We start from the raw sequence: 19,185 nt of genomic DNA on the forward strand, positions 1-19,185 counted from the left end.
TAACTTTTTATGCTTTCAAGTTATGAAGCATGTTTGAAGGAGCAAATGTTCTGAAGACACTTAAGAAATAAGATAAAAGACAGAGGCGCTACGAAAAAAGTTCCACTTTTAGCCCTTTTGGATCACAGTGCATCTGTAACAATTCTTTGAATATCGAATAATTTTTATGATTTCAGCTAGTAGTTTTTTGTGTAGTATTTTTTCCACTTAATGTTTACATCACCTTTATGGCTTTTCTTTAAAAAAATGTTTGAGGGAAAAAATGTATAACTTTATACGAACAAAACCAAAAATTACTGCAAATATAACAAAAATTATAAATTTTCAACCTCTTTTATTTGATTTTTCATTCAGTTTGTTGCAACTTACCCCTTTGTCTTAGAAGTGTGAACATCGCATCTTTTTAAAAATGTAAAAAAAACTGGTAAAACTAATAATTTGTTGTCCCATCAACCTTAAAACTTTTGATGTGCAAGCAGTATGATTATCTGTGGACATTAACTTTTAAGAAGCCATGAATATTGAAAAGTGTTGCATGACGCCCCAGTTGATGGTTTTAAAAAAGAATATTGTAGGTTGTAAATTGAATTTGCTCAGCAGCATTGCCAACAATTTCATTCTGACAGTTATGAGAAATTTATCAGAGAAAGAAAACATTTCATGCTACTCGGTCGACAAATTTCAAATTTTTATTTGAACTCTCTAGCCTGTGTGCCCAGTGCCGTGTAGCTCGAGCGTCATGTTCATAATTTTGAAGAACCTTAACCCCTCCCCTGCAGTTTATAACTAATTCAAACATATCACATGACCGGACGGCGGCGTGCATTCCACAGAGAGAGAAAGTTGAAAGTAAAAAATGGCGAAAAGGTGAGTGCAAAAGTGTCCAGTTTTCCTAACCTGCTTCGGTATTCACCTCGTGACCCAGGTGTCGTATCGCGTACAGCAGCAGCAAACCGTAGGAAAGTTGAAACCCTGTGGTGAGCACGTGGGCCAAAAACGCTACACCGCAAACGATCCAGCCCCAGCCTCCGTCCGGGTAGAAGTGCTGCAGCAATCCAGGCGCACCGTCGAAGATTTTCCCCCGGGTCAGATTTGCCCGTACACCGGAGTGACATTTCGGTTTTGTGGTGCCGTCGATGAAATGTCCGGACCGAAAGCCGGAAATGAATGGAAGATGAAGTTAGTTTAGAGTGCGAGTAAATTTACCTTTTAGTATCCGCCGCTCGTTCCCCACATTAGCAGTGAAGTGAAATTGCGGGATTATCTTGTGTTATCTTTATGTCGTCCAACACGGGATGCCGATTCTAGAGCGCTTTTTCCCCTGATGGTGTCCACGAAGCGTGGAACGGCCACGTGGTAAGTACCTTCATCCATATCCCATATAGTAGGATGACATTCTCATTGGAGAAACGGTGAAGCCAGTTGGCCCGCCATTTGAAATGCAAAATGGTTCTCACCTGTCTAATTGCTGTGGTGTCGACTCCGGCACGTCGTAGCGCTGGGACATTCCGGTGCAGCGAGTGCAGCTCTCGTTCCAGCAGTGCCGGGTACGCGGAATCTTCCTCCTCCAGCAGCCGGCCCCGGTCGTATCCTCCTCCTCCTCCGCCTCCTCCTGGAAGTAGAGGAAAAGATGCAACAGAAAAAGAACGGTTTTAGTGATACTTTAATGACAATTGTTTTTGGATTTTAGCCAGCAGCGGAGCTTCGTGTAACAGATGGAACGCTTGGAAAGATTTCGTTTTAATGTTAATTCTTAAAGTGCATCGCCACAAGATGTTTTGGGATATACGGCGCACTACAATAAAGAAACGATTCAATCTTCGAAGCGTACTTTGAAGTGAGTTTTAATAACCATCAGCTTAAGCTTAACGAAAGTATTTAGAAAGTGGATAAAGCAGCAACGGAAAGGGTTTTCAATATAAGTTCACTAGCTAAATCGTTGATGAAAAATCACGAATGTACATAATATCAGGTGGTAAATATGAATATGCAAAATGCAGTTGCTCTGGTAGCTTGAAGTTACGAACCGCAAAATATGAAAGTATTTGCTTAACCAAGTTTGAAGAAGAACAACGAATAATTTACCTTACATATATTCCGGAATATGAATATTCATGCTAGTCGAAGAATTTGACTCACAGAATAAATCGAAAATAGCAAAAACCTTTTCTTATGACACATTCCACGCGCTCGTACCGCTCAAAAGTGATTTTTAGCCATTCGCGTTTCAAAAAATTTCAAACTTGTCTATAAATCTGACCAATCAAATCACACAAAAACAACGGAAAAAAGAGAAAAAAAATTAAACATGTTTTATATGATTTTGAAAATCAATTTTTTTGTTGGAAAAGTGGTAATTGTGACAACTTTTCCAAAATAATTTATTAAAATATTTGGATAAATTTGTTTTGAAAACTTTTTCAGAACGTTTTGAAGCCAAAAAACACTGCTTCATATTGTAGAAAATAGAATTTGTTTAAATCCAATGTAGTTGTTTCGAAAAGCGAACAAAAACAGCCGCAAATGAGTGAATTCACGTCACAAAAACAGGGAACTTTTTAATTTTACGAGTAAACTTTGACATTTTCTGACATAAAAATGGGATCTTCTTTGAAAATGATAAGACGATTTCAAATCACTAAATTAGATAGAAATCGGTTGGAATCAAGCTGAGTTACAACAGCGCGAATGAGTGGATTCACGTCACAAAATTCGATTTTTGTAAAATTTCATAGGGAGAATATTCTCTAAAAACTGTTTTGACCCTCTAAAGATGGTCGGATTTTTACAAATCGCCCAAAATTTAGTTGATTCTTTCAATAAATTTGTTGTTTTCAAATAAAAATACAAAAACAAATTAAAAAATTAATTTTGTTTTTGAGAATCTTTAAACGGAGACTGTGAGAAACAGCAGTTACTTTAACGTTTTTTTTGTTTCGATTAAAGTCGTTTTACCATTTTTATGGCATTCACGACTTTATATCAACTTTATCGTTGGCAGGCAGTAATTGAAAAAATTATCCGATACAACGGTGTTCGATGTTCACTCTTGGGCTCGAGCTCGCAAACATCGGCTCAGGAAGCAACTGATTTGCCAACTGAGCTATATCACAAGCCGAGTTCCAACGTATGATCCTTAATATGTTGCTATTCAAGAAGTGCCAATCAAAATAAAGAAAAAATTAGGTGAAGATACTGAAAATTTATAACTGTGAAAGTCGGAGCAACAAAATGTCGTTTTTAATAGTACTCATAAAATTTGAACGTTCTAAAGAATGGTTCAGAATAACTTGATATTTCGTTACGTGAATTCAGTCAACTACCCTGTTCTGATTTAAGTGAATGAATTCACGTAACAACTTTAAATAAGCATAACTTCGTTCGTTATTGTTCGATCGAGAAATTACGCACATGAAATTGTGGGTAATTGCGTTTTTTCTACATTTCATTTGAAGACACTCTATTTCCACAAAGAGAACAGGAATTCAAAGTTGTTTGTACTGAAGTAAAAAATTATCAATTCTAGCGTGAATTTTCATTTTGAAAAAAAAAATCAATGTGCGACCGTTTGCTACAATTTTTTTCACTTTCAACTAACTTCTAGAATGATAACTGTTCAGAAAAGTTCGGAAAAAAGATTTCACGTCACGGTGGAATGTGTCTTATGCTTTATTCGTGTCATCACATGATTCCTGTGATCTAATGGATTGATCTCTAATTTTTTTTTTGTGTTTTCAAAATTCTGAAATCTCTTACATATTTAATCTTATTAAATAAACTTATGCTGGCTCCCTAGTCGCAATCAGAAATAGTATAAAAATGTTCGATAAAACTAGAGTGGACTGTAAACACTCGAATCAAAAATCACTTTAAGGGACAGTCTGGCTGCAAAGTATCACTTTCACCCCTTTCCGACGCTGGGGGAGCAATTTTGTTTCACCCGGTGGTGGATTTTCGGATCATCAGAAATCGCGACTTTATGGTTTGGTGATTGGATCGAAACTTGATTAGTATATTTGCCGTTTGTTTTTCTTCCAGTTCGGCTCTCTGGATCTCTATCAAACATAAGAACTATAGACACTATAATTTCATATAGTCTGGCAAAGAGAATGACGGGAGCCAATCGAACTGTCATTAGCGAGAGCCAATCGAGCAAACTTACTCATTATTGCAAAATCATGGTTGAAGTATTGTGATTCACTAAGCTTTTATGGCTTTTTAGTAACATTAACTAAAGTTATTTAGCAAAGTTTTCCCTATTTTTTCACCTATACATCATAATATATTTTTAAAAGCGATTTCGCGTTGAAGTGACAAACATAGCATGTAATTTAAGAATCTGAGAAACTATTTTTTATTTTGAAACTAGAGAGAGCTATGAACAGCTTGAACATTATCATAGAAAGCTCGATTGGCTCCACGCGAATGACAGTTCGATTGGCTCCCGTCATTCTCTTTGCCAGACTATATGAAATTATAGTGTCTATAATAAGAACGGTGTAACAGTGAGACGTGAGAAATTGAGCAAATCACGTCTCACTTGGGGCTTCTACAAATGACGGAATCTCACTAACATTTCTTAACAAATAAATTTAAGAAAACAACAGTTTTCTAACATTTTTCGTGAAAAAAATATTTTCCAATTTCAACAGTTAGTTAGCACTTTGTTCGTGGACTTATCTTTAAAATTTAAGACTTATTCGATTGAAATATTGAACACGTTCACTTATCATAAAACCATAACAAATTTAAAGATCGAAGATCGTGGTTGAATTAAAGGAAGTCTATCGTGCCTTGAGTGTAAAATTGAACGCATTTTTGCTTGATGCCCTCTATCAAAATCTTTACAGTGTCGGTCCCGATTTTCTTCCAGCTCCTTTGCCGTGGTCCAACGTCAACCGTTTTAACACTCTGGAGACGGTTGAATGGTGAATGTTGAACATTTTTCCCAACTGCCGGTGTGACAGGTCAGATAATTTCAGGTGTTTGAAAAGAATTTGTTCTCTCGACTCTCGTTGGTTCACTTCCATTTTCGTTGAATCGAAAAACATGACTTGGAGTTTGACAACATATAAGCAATACCGTCAACTGGGGCAACATGCAACAATTTTCAACTTCAATGGCTTCTAAAAAACTTATGTTCACAGTCAATCGTATCCTTTATGCATCAACAGTTTTAAGGATGCTGGGGCATCAAATTGGCGTAGTTCAAAAAATTATTGGTTTCTTCAGTTATTTTTATTTTTCAAAAATCATGCGATTTTCACCCTCCTTAGAAAATGGGGTAACTTGCAACAAACTTTGTTTTTAATGAAAAATCTTATGAAAACGTACGAAAAATCATAGTTTTTAATACATTTGCGATGCCTTAAAGACCATTAAGCATGACAACACCAATTGCAGTAGTTTTTGGGTCTGTAATAACAAATTTTCACATTTTTTTCTGAAAATGAGGATGCTGCATACATTTAGGGGCTAAATAATACTACGAAAAATTCTGCAAGCTGAAATCATAAAAATAAATGTTTGGATGAATGAAATTTAAATGTTTACAAACGCGTGATGCAAAACATTCATATTCCAACACATGGAAACGAGATTTACAAGGTATTTCTTTGATTTGCATTTTGTTGCATTTAACCCCAGACACCTAACTGAATTTTAAAAATATTCATTTAAAAAAATGGGTGATTGTTCGAAAAATATTTTTACACCAACAATGTTGATATAACATGAGGAAACCTGTAAAAAGTTTGTAGGCAATTTTATCAAGCCGATCCGTCATACTGGGTAAAGTTTTTTTCGACTTCAAAACATGTTAAAATTTGTACATTTATTGCTCGATTTTTCAAATTTTACATAAAAATAAAAAACTTAAGACAACTAGCTTAAGATGCGAGAAATTATGTCATCATCATTTTGTTATCATTAAAAGATAACTTTATTACTATACATTAAACAAAAAACTGATTCAATGTAGTGTTATATAAGTGTTGCATCGAACCCCGCTGTTGCATGATGCCCCGTTTGACGGTACACACCAATGAGAAAGTGTGCAAAATTTGGTTGATTATTACCCATTGGTAAAAACGTTATGCACTGTTGAATGTGTCGCAATAATTTCGTGTTCGCCCTTTAGTCAAGAGCGCCAAGGTTGCCAACATTTTTTTTTCTTCTTAAATTCAGGGAGCTTGAAAATAAAAATCTGAATAGATCAGGCTAACATAAAATGATCTAGCTTATAGTACCTTTTTTGGTCACCGTTTAAAAATGTTGTGGGACTGATACACAGTACCACAGTTTATAATTCCTATAAATTAGCTAAATGCTAACTGCCACTTCAACCTTTAAACGCGATAATTTTTTTTGTTTTCAGCCTTTTATTCATATTTTCTTTCAAAGATTGACCAGCATTCACTTCTGACGAAATAAAGTGTTTTCAAATATGTGATATGTGATTCAGCAGTTGAAAATTTACTTTTTTGGACTTGTTTCATTCAAACTTTAATATTTGTGATACTAATCAAAGCCTTTTATAAAAATTCTTCATAGAAGCTCTCGCGAGGTTAGGCTTAAATTTTGGCAGATTTCAAAAGTTTTTATGGCAATAATTTTTATGGAAATGTAAACGAATGTTTGCATACGATAACCGTATTTTCCAGTCATCAATTTTCTAGTCAATTAATTTTGATAAAAGGTAGATACATTTGCCAAAGTTTCTGACTTCGAAAATCAAATCAATCATCCATTCCGTTTCTAAATATACTTATTTCCCAACAAACATTTTGGCTGCTTAAGAAAGGTAATTTGCTGGACAAAAGCTGAGCTAAAGCGTAATTGCTGTTTCAGCTTACTGGCTGAATAAAGATAAGCTGAAACCATGCTTAAAAAAAGTCTAAGTTGGAAGAGAAGTTGGAAAATCGTTTTTAACATTGAACGTTGGAATTTGACAACCTATGAACAGTGGTAAAGCTGTCATACAAGATGACGGCTTGGTTAAAATGAGAGGGTAATTTTTGTTTCCCTTTTCCCTCTTCCCTTATTTCACGAATTGGATTTTTGGTACCCAAAATTGAAAAAAGGTCATTTCTCCTAAACTTTACATAAAATAAATCTTCGGTTGAGAGGCATTTTGGTCGCTTAAGAATGACAAACTTGTATCGCACCTTAGACTTCATGATTGGATCTGCGTACTGCGGCATGCTTCCAACAAGCCGGAGGTTCAAAGTTTGGGGCAGTTGCAATAAAAGAAAACATTTCAACAGGATAAAAATGGGTAGATTGTTCATTGTTTTTTTTTATTGATATGCCAATTGACGTTTGATGACGTTCGCTGAATAACTTCTTCAATTCAAGATGATTAAAAACTGAAGACACTTAAATTAGTGGATTTTGGAAGCCTTCATTCAGACAGATTGCTAATTTAAAATTTGGGCCACGATATTTTTTCAGCGCTTTTCAGAAATAAATTGTTTGATGTTTTTCCGTAAAACGTACAGCTTTTTATAAGGAGAATCGCAATTCTTTCAGCCTGATTGCTTATTTAAAATTGAGCCACAATATTTGTTCAGCGCTTTTTAGAAATAAATTGTTTGATGTTTTTCCGTAAAACGTACAGCTTTTGATAAGGAGTTTAACAATATCTATGATACATGTTGTAGTTTGAAAGAATTTTAATTAACTCACAAGCGCTCTCATTTATAAACTCACATATATTTTAGAAATATCAAATTGACTCAGATAAAGGTGCGATAACTCAAGGCAACAAATGGCTAATTTTTCCGAGGTGCCAAAAATTTGAAAGTAGGATTGGACTAATATGGAGACGCAATAAGATTTTTTCTACCAGCTCTGGTTTTCGAAAAAACTTTCGAAAGAAGGTAAAAATTAATTTAAAAAGTTTATGCACTTTTTCGGCAAAATTGTAAAAAAGAACATGATTTTAAAAATTATTTTTTTTTTTGCAATAATCAACTTTCCCAAATACCGCAAGTTATTTTGACTTTGAAGTAAAAGATATTTTAATTATTTTGTCCCGGTTCTATTAAAACGGAATTTCAATGAAATTCAAAACCAAAATGAATTATTGATATTTTTCAAAGTATTAGTTAAAGTAAAAAATAATGAAAAGGTATCATTGATTGATTTATCAAAAAGCTGTTATCAGCTAACGCCTTCATGCGATCGACAAAATCTGACAAAAAATTCGAGTTCAGGACGCCAAAATCTTCTAAAAACAGATATAAAACAGTGATAGAAGGTTTGAATCCAACAGAGTGTGAAGTTATTGAGTTCAAGGTTTGAGTGACCGGATTTCTTTTGAGTTTTGAACGAATCTGTTTAAATTTTCTGTGAAAACCAAAAAACTTTAAAGCTAACATATCGACTAGTTGGCCCTGTTTTGTTAACGTCTTCAAAGCTAATTCTATAAGCAATAATAAAACATCCAACAGAATAGTTTTATTCGACCTCAGCTCTAAGAAACCTTTCAGAGCCCTCTTAAGACTATCTACTGCTCTTTTAAAAATACGTCATGTAATCTAATAGGAATTTTTATAGGGGAGCTGTGGAATCTGATAGAAATTCAACTGTGGGAGCTTTCTGTTCCGTGTTTTTTTCTCGTGTTATCTCTTACCCTCCCAAGGATTTGGTGATTGGTAAAGATTCCATTTAAAATATTTTAAAAATATTCTCATTTTCATTTTCAATATATCTTAGCACGAAACTTCCTGCAACCTCAGATTACTGGTGAAATATATACGAAATAGCATCAAAGCATAAGCGCACCTCAAAGATGTAATAAAATGTAATAAAATGAAACTTAAATTTAATATAGCTAAGGTTACGACAGTATTGTTATCAAATAATCTCAGACTGTTTTGGAATGTATCATTTTCAGTCATCAACAACCTGGCCTCGAAGCTAAATAATAACCAGCATAAATGAGGATTATTACCGCACGATTTCTTAAACCGTCAAACGACGATTTGTTAGTAATAAATCGTTTAGTAAACCATTATAGAAATTGTAAAATACATTGCCTGAATCGTGAATTACAAAATGATTGAATTCTGAATATGTAGTTAGGTTATGTAACTGTTAAAAACTGTTCAAACAGTTGTATGGGAAAATTATTCTTCAAACAGTATGCTAACGGTTTAGGAAACCCTTTAATTAATAATATACAACATATCAAACTATATCTAATGGTTATTGTTGCGATTGGGAGTGATAAAACGATTCTATAAAACGTGCTTCGGTTGCTTACGATAATCCGAACTGCATTACGCTTTACATAAATCGTAATTTTCAATGATTGGCCAAAGCTAGTGGTGTTCATTCTGACTATATCATTCGAAAATTGTTGAGGCTGGTGAAAGCTTAGCATGAGCGTTTTCGTTTGTGATGATGCTCCATTTCAAAGTCTTTGCTGAGGAGAAGTTGGTGGCTACAGTCTTCTAGAAATTTTCAAGGGCGGTTTATCCGGAATTTTTTTTTGTTACCTTTTGATTGAATGACGTAGATATAAATTAACTTCGCAGGAAGAAACAGAGATTGATAAATAAAACAAGTTCTTTATTCGGTGTTTAATGAAGCATTTTCTGAGAACTATGTCTTCATAATTAAACTCCATTCGCACTGGATTCAATACTGTCGTTATATGATCTTCAAATACCCTTTTTAATCAACTGGAAGAGCATATTTAGAATTACAAATAAATATTATTCAATCAAGCACAAATTAATTGTCTTATTAAGAAAATTAATTAATTCACAGTGTGCTTTTATTCGAACACTTAGAGTAGAGCGATTAATGATGTGGACTGAATTGCAGATCTTTTGGAATTTGAATTTGGATGCAACAAAGTGGTTTTTATTTTTCAGATGAATTATTGTTAATTTATATCATTTTGAGAGCCCGTTCTTCTCAAAGTCATTCACTCAAATCCTTTCAAAACAGGTTATGCTATCTCAAAAAGAGGTAAAAAAGTTTAAGCGTTTATACGTTCTTCTCGATTGCCAAATCATCTATCATTTAGTTTTATCATGCCTACATCCACTGTTCCAATAAAACAGTTTTTCAACTTGGCTTGAACGCTAGTTTTAAAAGCGCATCAAGTGCTTTGTTAAAACTGGTACCAAAGCTCTAATAAAAACAGGAAAGTATGTGTTTTATTGAATCCTTAGCAATACTTTTGCAACATTTTTATAACACTCTTAAGATAGTGTTTTATTCAAGTTTTAGCAAAACTTTCAGGGCTCTTTTAAAACACACGATAAATGAAGCATTTCCCATGTTACAATAAAACCGTTTTAAAAATTGGATGCCATCGAAAAGTCTCCATAAAACAATATTAAAACTCAAAAAAGCCAATTGGCTTGATCTGTGTTACTTGGGATATTTATATCAAAAAACACCGTTTAACCCTTCGTTTCATAAAGTAACAAATTTGCAACAATTAATGTATGAAAAAGTGAAAGATCGTATTTAATTTTAATTTTTTTTTCTTGATGTACTCATTGTTTCCAACTGTTAAAAATTATTTTTAAGGAAAAATAAAAAATCATGAAATGAAGGGTTAAATATCATTTGAACGAAAGATTAATATCGGTTTAAAAGGTTAAACTGTTTATTTGATGTTCTCATCATTTAACTACACACTTAATTATAAATTTTCTAAATCAGGTCAATTCAGGGCATTTTAAATACCAATTTTCAAAAACAGGACAGTTAGAGAGTTTTTGAAAAATCAGGACGGCCTTTCAAAAACCAGGACACATCTTGAAAAATCAGGACAACTTTGGCACCTTTGGTACGGAAAGTAGCATCTTTTCTCCTAAATGTACCAAGACAAAATTACACACTTTTCACTCAGATTTCTCTTCACCACATTACGCAATAGATTTTTCAGTATAAAATATTTAATTTTCTCATACAAACGAAGTTTTTTAGACCCCAGGATTTGAGAAATTTGAAAATGACCCCAAATCGACTCAGTCTAATGTACAAGCTAGAACAAAAAACTTTCATAAACCTGTTTAAAATTTCAAATACTTTCTTTTAAAGAAACCGTTAAAATTTATTTTTGATTGAAGGTTATTTATTTAAAATTTACGGAAAAATAGTACTAGGCCATGCCAATTTTTTTTCATGAAGAAGTTGGCAAGTCAGTTGATTCCTGAGCTGATGAGCGGGGGCCAGAATTGGGAGCATTTCAAACAATTGTTTGATAGCCTTTATCTCAAATAATCCTCAGTTTAAAAGCCAAGACATATTTTTACTGCACTTCAGGTTGGTAAGCCATCATATTTGTCGAAGTTCATTAAAAGCTGCATGTTTCAGAAAGGCTACATTCTTGCAAATTTTATCACAAATTTTTGTTTTTAAGGCATTCAAGAGTATAAGGCGACTAGGAGAGTTCTAATTTTCGTGTAGTTTTGCACAGTTTCTTAATATGACTAGTGGATCAATTTAAGACTACTGACACTTAGGCTTTTGATTAACTATGTTTAGATAAGAGCCAAACGATTGCTGAATGAAGTTAACAGAAGCGAGTTCTTTCGTTACACGAGCGCCTGAAAATAAATCCGAACACGGACCTGAAACCATTCCGTTCAAAGATAATCTTTTTAAAATTATCACCAGAGAGATTCTTACCAGTATAGGTGCTGATGCCACCGTTGTGCTGCGCATGGTGATTGCTGGCCACCGAAGCCGACGTATGCAGCTGCCCGGTGCTGGTTGCAATATGATTCCGCCCTGGCATTCCATCCGTTCCCGGTCCACTTCCGGCTCTGGTACGACCGGCACCAGCACCACCAGTTGACGTCTCCCGGAGGCTTGAGTTGTGCGTGTTTCCCCGAGTCAGGGTGTTGCTGGCGCTGGCACTTCCGGATGCCGGCAGATGCTGGTGGGATCGGCTCAAGCTGGACGCAGCGGATATTACCGAGGCATTGAACCGACAGCGTTGGCACCCGTTTCGGACCGGGGGTGGCCGAGGGGGCGTGGCCGGCGGAGGGGAGGCCGAGAGGGCCGGCGAATCTAGGGGGTCCTCCTGGTCCTTGATGCCGAGCATGGTTTCGTTCACTTGGGCCGATTTGTCGTGCAAAACGGGTGGGGTTGAGGAGGTGCTGGTGGCTTTCGTTGCCGTTTCCAGCAGATGTGGGTGGAGTTGGGGTTGGGCTTGAGATTGTTGTGGGGGTGGTTTTGTTTGTGGTTGTTGTTGTTGATGTTGTGATTGTTGATGCTGTTGGAAGGGATAAGGGGGTAGAATGGGACCGTGTGGATAGCAATAGGGCAGATTGTGGTGATTGGATCTACGGGACCTTCTGGGAAGTGTCGATGGTGCTGAGTTGAGGGTTTGTGACGTCGAGTAGAAATATCCTAGGGCACTCGACGAGAGACAGGTGCAAGTAAGATTGATGTTGTTGTTGCAGTAATAGCAATTGTTTTTACGGGTCTGTCTATTTTGGCTGTACTGTCATGGAAGGGTCATCGAGTGGTATAGATATGGCTGATGGACCTGGGGAAAGGAATTCTGTGGAAGGACAGGATAGCTTCTGTACATGCACTGATTTCCGTTCTGATGGCTAAGGTTGGGTTGAACGAACATTGTGTTGTATCTTGTGGTGGAACGTTTTGCCTGGCCAAAGGACGTTGCTGCTGCTGCTCGAGTTGGATTTTATTTGGGCGGTATGTCAGATGGCGGACCCAATATCAACGTTTATTTGTTTGCCTGAAATTTCGGTTGACCCAAAAACCTCAGCTGCGAACGACACTATTTGCTTTTCTTTCCATCTCCCAAAAAATATCACAGATGTGCAGACGAACCGAACGAACGCAATTCCAAATGCATCTAGTATAATCACACTTTACGACTGGAAATGAAAGCATTCCAGCGCTCGGAATTCATATTAACGCTTGATTTATGGGACATCATCCGTTTAATTTGAATATCTTTACTACTCGCAAGAGAACAAGGATTGCCCTGGCCTCAACTGAGGGAACGCAGAACTTGGCCACAAATCGACGCGCTTTTGGAACACAACGACGACGACAATAACCGGCGGCGTCCGGCAGCAGCACTAAGATCACTCCGCGTCGCGTTGGCAGCAGCTCGTAAAGCCACGTATTTATGAATTTCTTCTCCGGTACGCCTCAGCTTCATCGTCGGCCGGCGTAAAAATGCGCCCCACAACACAAAAAGGTAAAATTTCGCACACGGGGGCCCCCAAATTTTGCCCTGGTCCCGGAATCCGTTGTTGTGGCAGAACGATCTGAAATTGAGAAAAACGTGAGAAAAACATTAGATCAAACGGTGCAGAATAAGTAAGTAACAGAAAAAAAACTGCACGCGAATCGTTCGAACAAATCGACAAACGCAAACGATTTGAGCGCGCGGCCTGGCAGTGCACAGCACAAGAATAAAATTATTTATGGCGGGATAAATTTCGGTTAATGCGACAGCTACAACGAGAGAACATGAGATTTTAATAATTTAATAAAAAGAGAAACGATTATTGACCGAGTGCGGGTTTTTATGACGCTTCGGACCGAACGACTGACATCCGCGAACGATTCTCATTCTGCAGAAAATATTGATCGAGATTGGCTAATGAACCGTTTAAGATGACTTTGAAACGGTACCTTTTCTTGAGTTTCCGTTTAACGTTATATAAATAAGAGACGAAATAGTTTCTTAATGAATTGAATGCAAAAAAATCGAGTTTTTCTAAAAGTTGCGTACACAAGTATACTAAAATTCAAATAAATCCCTTGGAAATGCTACTAGAAGCATATTTGATTTTTGATTTGAAATTCGTTTATTTGAAAGGGTGCCGTGCGCTATTCCGATTAAGCACCCTTACGAAGCACATTTGAACAAATCACTACGTGGGACGACCATGAAATAAACTTTAACAAATTGGACTAATTAGTTCAATAAATAGTCAAAGCTCAATAAAGCTTGCATGGACCATATTTGCCTAAATTTTTTTTATAGATCGATAATTTAAAAAAAAAACTTGAACACAAAATATGAAACAATTCCGTTCATCTAAAGTTTCAGGTTTTGGAACTGATTTAATTTTCGATGAATTTATCTTTTTTTTCATTATAAAACTTTAAACTGTGTTTATTTTCCCCTTCGGGATTTTCGGGAAGATCTAAAAGGAGGGTGAGGTTTTGGCTTAATTCTCGTAATCATTGATGTAGTAAACTATAAACGAGTACAAAATTCCTAAACTAGTCTCATTCAAAACCTTATTTCTTCGTTTGTGGTACTGAATGTCGAAAAACAGTTGCGTGCCAACTGAATTTCATCTAAAAGCTTGTCAAAATGATGGTGAATAGAGTTATTCAACATCATATAAAGAAGATAAACATCAAAAATATCCTAATGTTACTTTGTAAAAAGTTTACATGGGTATTTTATTGTGCTATTGAATCCATTTGCATGCAGTGTCAATTGTTACAGACTGTTCCACGCAGAAAAAATGTGTTTTTGCATATTTAATCTTAAAACAAAAGATTCCCAGTCCCCTCAATCTTTTTTGCATTAATTCTTCGAATCATACATGTTGTCAGGAAAAAAACAAATACTAGAAATTATTTTGTCTTCATTCAAAATTATTTTCGTTTATATAAGTAGCTAAATTTTCATAACGGAGGAGCATTCCATAAACTTCAGAATTGTCTGAAGCTCGTTATAATAGTTTGTGGTAAAGAATTTCCACGATAATTGGTGTGTTTGAGCAGTTTTACACTATCTATCAATTCGATAAAAAATTTATGAATTCTGACGAGTGAATTAAAATTTCTCGTGGTTTTAATGTGTATTCAAACTTATTGAACACCCTGTAGAATAAATAATAGAGCACGATGTCTTTATAGAAGATGTTTAAAAGAATAAAAGCAGTAACTCAAATTATTTCAGAAATGAAAAATTTAGCCTTTTCTGAATCATTTTTAGAATACGTTTTGTTTTTGTGAAGATTTGTGGTCCATATTTTTAAATTTTCATGTTCAAAATTGTTCCAGTGCAATGGAGTTGAAATTTATTTCTTCAAAAATTAATTTTTTTTAGTTTTATTGAAGTTTGATGAAAAAATGTCAACTTTTGGAAATAAGAGATTCGGGTTTTCTGAAAAAATATTTTTATATGAAACTTGTTCTTTGAAATAATTCCACAATATTTGTAGGCTCTAACGTATGAATACGCACCTAAGAAAAAAAAACTTTTGATGAAACCACTCGTTTAAGGCATTTTTGAATTTTGTTTACCCTTGGTTAAATTTAATCATAACTAAGTTTTCAATAGAGTCTAAAATATAAAATTTATTTGAAAGTTAAAGTACTTGGACTGAAATCCGTACATCTTCGACTACATAACATACATTTCAAATATCTTTTTTTCATACAAAAGGGGAATACATTTTCTATCAATCATTTGAACTTCATTCTTGCTTAAGAGTAGAAGAACTGTTGATATATTTGAAATAATGATTAACAAAACAATGAAAAATGATTTTTTTCAGGAGAAATTTCAATTTCACCGTCGGTTTTGGACCATATTTATGCATTGGCAAATTTTAGTTTTTTAATGGCATTCTTTGGTTTATTCAAACCAATAATTCCCAGAGGTTTCACCATTATTGGTATAAAATTGTAGAAGTTATGATTGTTTTACTATAACATTTTTGCTTCATTCATGTTCTATTATATAAAAAAGAAGAACTTCAGTGTACAGTATAGTAACTTAAATGAGTAAGGAATGAACAAAATATGATCAATGCTACGCACTGCAGGCTAGCTTGCGATCGATCATTTCTAATTAACTTTTGTTAACAATACTATTGATTTTTGTAAATTTAAGATCAACAAAAAGGAAAAATGCATTTTTTTGAAAAATTTCAAAATTTTTCACAGTGTTTTTTTTTGTAGAGAAATGAATCCAACTTAGATGAAATTTCAGGGACTAGATAAGAGAAAATCGATGTTGAAAAACATGCGAAAAAAATTCGCCTTGTCTCCCGGTGAGACTTGAACCCACATCTTGCGCCTCTCCGGGGCCCATGTATTAACATTCTACTACAGGAGACCAACCTGGCGTATGAATATTATACTGGTTGAGTGTCGATGTCTATCGGGATGAAGGGAATAGTTCTCCCATGTGATCATAATCATTTTTCTTGGTCTATTTCTATTCCCATCATTTCATCTTACGGTAGTTGGAATCAAGTTTGGACATTTTTAAGCACGGCAAGTTTTGCATTGCCTTCTCATATCCTGCACGGGTTGTCAGTTATGATGAGAAATGATGCGTCAGAAATGTGAGTCAAGACCCATCTCTGGGTCGCAATTTAAAAATTTTTCACAGTTTTAGACCAGATTCATCCATGAAAAAATAAAAATTTCCTAAACACTATTACAATCAAAGAATTGGAGAGGATATTATAAAAATATGGTGTGTTGGAAACTGTAGAATAGACTGGCCCAAATTTGTATGGGATGATTTTTACAAAAAAATTTTCAACGCGGTACCCCCTAGCTTGGTGCATTTAGGTGAAAAAATGACTTTTTGAAAGTTTCAGGTCATTTAGCAGAAGCACGAGCTGTCGCAAAGGACCTGAAATTTGTATGGAGGTTTTCGGCAAAATGTATGAAAAATCGACATACTTTCACTCTTTGTGCTCTAAAATATGTTTCCAGTATGCTAGAAAGCTCAGAATTTCAGGAATTATAGTTCAAACAATGACAAACAAGTTTGTAGAAAATTTTGACGCGATACGAGTTGACTGTAATGAGTTATCCGCAATTGAATGTGTGATTTTTTCGCATTTCTTTGATATATCGTGAACGGTGTATATGTGGATTATTAGTACAAACTTGATCGCATTGTCACACAATGAGAATAACAGATAGAAAGTTTGTGAATGCAAGAAGGTCTTGATGCCCAAAATAATGTTTATCGAAGCTTTTTTCGTAACTTTGCCGAGAACACACACTTTCTATTTATTATTCTCATTGTGTGACAATGCGATCAAGTTAGTGCGATTATTAGCCCATACACCGTTCACGATATATCAAAGAAATGCGAAAAAAAATCACACATCCAATTGCGGATAACTCATTACAGTCAACTCGTATCGCGTCAAAATTTTCTACAAACTTGTTTGTCATTGTTTGAACTATAATTCCTGAAATTCTGAGCTTTCTAGCATACTGGAAACATATTTTAGAACACAAAGAGTGAAAGTATGACGATTTTTCATACATTTTGCCGAAAATCTCCATACAAATTTCAAGTCCTTTGCGCCAGCTCGTGCTTCTGTCAAATGACCTCAAACTTTCAGAAAGTATTTTTTTCACCTAAAGGCACCAACCTAGGGGGTGCCGCGTGGAATACAAAGATTTTTTTTGTTATGGGCCAGTCTACTGCAGAAGCTAAGATTATTTAACTTTAACAGTAAAGCTAGCTCTTTGAATAAAATGGAAGAATTACAATGTACTGCAGGGTTTCTAAAATTGGGCTAGAAAATAATAAAAATAAAACGTTAATAAAATTCCTGACCTATAAATATCATTGTATCAAAGGTAAGTAACATGCCAAATTTGAGCTAGAGTGAACTGCTTTAGCGATCTGCATTGAGTCTGAAGGGCGAATGGGATTTAAACGCATTTTACTCAGTAGAAGTATAAAAACTGATTTCTCATCAAAATTTGTTTTTAACGGATCGTTAACTTTTGAATATTCATTATCTTATTCTTTTCGAAGCTTAAATTAAGGAAAACGTTTCTTCTCTAGATCGCATCACAATAAGCGTTATCACACAAAAGTTATAGCGTTTCGTAGTATTAACTGAATTTCTTAATAATTGAGCTTGTTTTTAAATAAAATTCCCTCCAGTGTTGCCACAATCAGAAAATCTGAAGATAATGGATTCAAATGAATTCACAAATGGATTGATATTTTTCCTGATAATTCAAATAATTTCAGATAATTTGTTACTCTCATGCTGCTGACCATATTTGCCAGCAGATTTTAGGATAAGAAGATATTGTTTAAGCAATTTTCTTTGTTTTAATAGCTGTTGAGTTACCAGATCAATTTAAAAATATTTAAAGTAAAAACTAAGTGAATTAGCACCTCAGCATGGCCGTAGGAATGGGGGGATTCGGGTTAAACTAGGGTTGCCATCCGTCCCGCAAAAGCGGGACATGTCCCGCTTTTTTTATGAATGTCCCGCTGTCTCGCCTTTTCAGCAAAATTTCCCGACTTTTTCATGGAAAACTTTTACAAAGTTCACTGACTTACACTGGAAAAAAATCAGACTTTATCATTGGTTCAACACAAAAAAAATCTTCCGAATACCTGTTTTTTTTAAATAAGCAACACAACACTAACAAAATTTCGAATATGTCTTTTTTCTTAAAATAGGCATCAATAGGCATCAATCATGTTGAGCGTTTTTGGAGTATTTGTTATCCCACAACAAAGGTTTTTTACGCGATATCAAATAAGCCGTTTATAAAGCCGGTAAGACTTGAAATATTTCTCTCATATAACGTGTTAATTTGCGAGAACCATAGAAAATAACCTTGCTTATGGCAAAAAACCGTGTAATTAGAAGTCATGTAAGAAAAACTGAGCAAAACCAATCCACGTTTATAACATCCCAAGTGTACTTTCTATGAATAACTTTGGTTGGTGGTTTACGTGAAGTTTGGCAATACAATTAAGCTTTTTCATGAGTTTCTCAAATGTTCCGCTTTTTTGTCATTAAATGTCCCGCTTTTTTGTAGTTAAATGTCCCGCTTTTTTCTGAATGTATCTGGCAAGTTTAGGTTAAACCCCTCAAAGAGGATCCAAAAAATGTCAAGCAAAATGTCAATGCAAAACTCAAAATTTTGAATTCTCAATCAAACTAAAGTGAATCAAGAGTAACAATCTCGACTCAGAACTAAGTACAAAACGTCAAAATCTTATCCCAGGTACACATTTTACCACAGTTTTTCTTAAATTATCCTCTTGTTGATAGATATTTAAAGACTCTACGTGAAAATCACTATCAAAAGTTATTAAATTCTATTGGTTTGTAGATACTTTAAAAAAAGGATTTAAAGTAAAATTTGAATGTATAGAGTTTACTAGAGTTGAAATTTAAGCTTATTTGAACCCCAAAC

At 34.9% G+C, this 19,185-nt stretch overlaps 1 protein-coding gene across 1 annotated transcript in view; it reads right to left on the reverse strand.

Moving 5' to 3' along the window:
- Nucleotides 1-892: 892 nt before the first annotated feature.
- Nucleotides 893-19,185, reverse strand: part of LOC129741740 (synapsin-like) — a 99,165-nt gene continuing 80,872 nt past the window's right edge. Inside the window, exons 2-4 of the mRNA XM_055733520.1 lie at nt 11,659-13,277; nt 1,458-1,612; nt 893-1,045 (exon numbers count right to left, since the gene is read on the reverse strand). Of these exons, the coding sequence (XP_055589495.1) occupies nt 893-1,045; nt 1,458-1,612; nt 11,659-12,076 (726 nt within the window). The 5' untranslated portion in view covers nt 12,077-13,277. The remainder of the gene's footprint in view (nt 1,046-1,457; nt 1,613-11,658; nt 13,278-19,185) is intronic.

The sequence above is a fragment of the Uranotaenia lowii genome, chromosome 2, assembly GCF_029784155.1.
Source record: "Uranotaenia lowii strain MFRU-FL chromosome 2, ASM2978415v1, whole genome shotgun sequence".
Lineage (NCBI taxonomy): Eukaryota > Metazoa > Arthropoda > Insecta > Diptera > Culicidae > Uranotaenia > Uranotaenia lowii.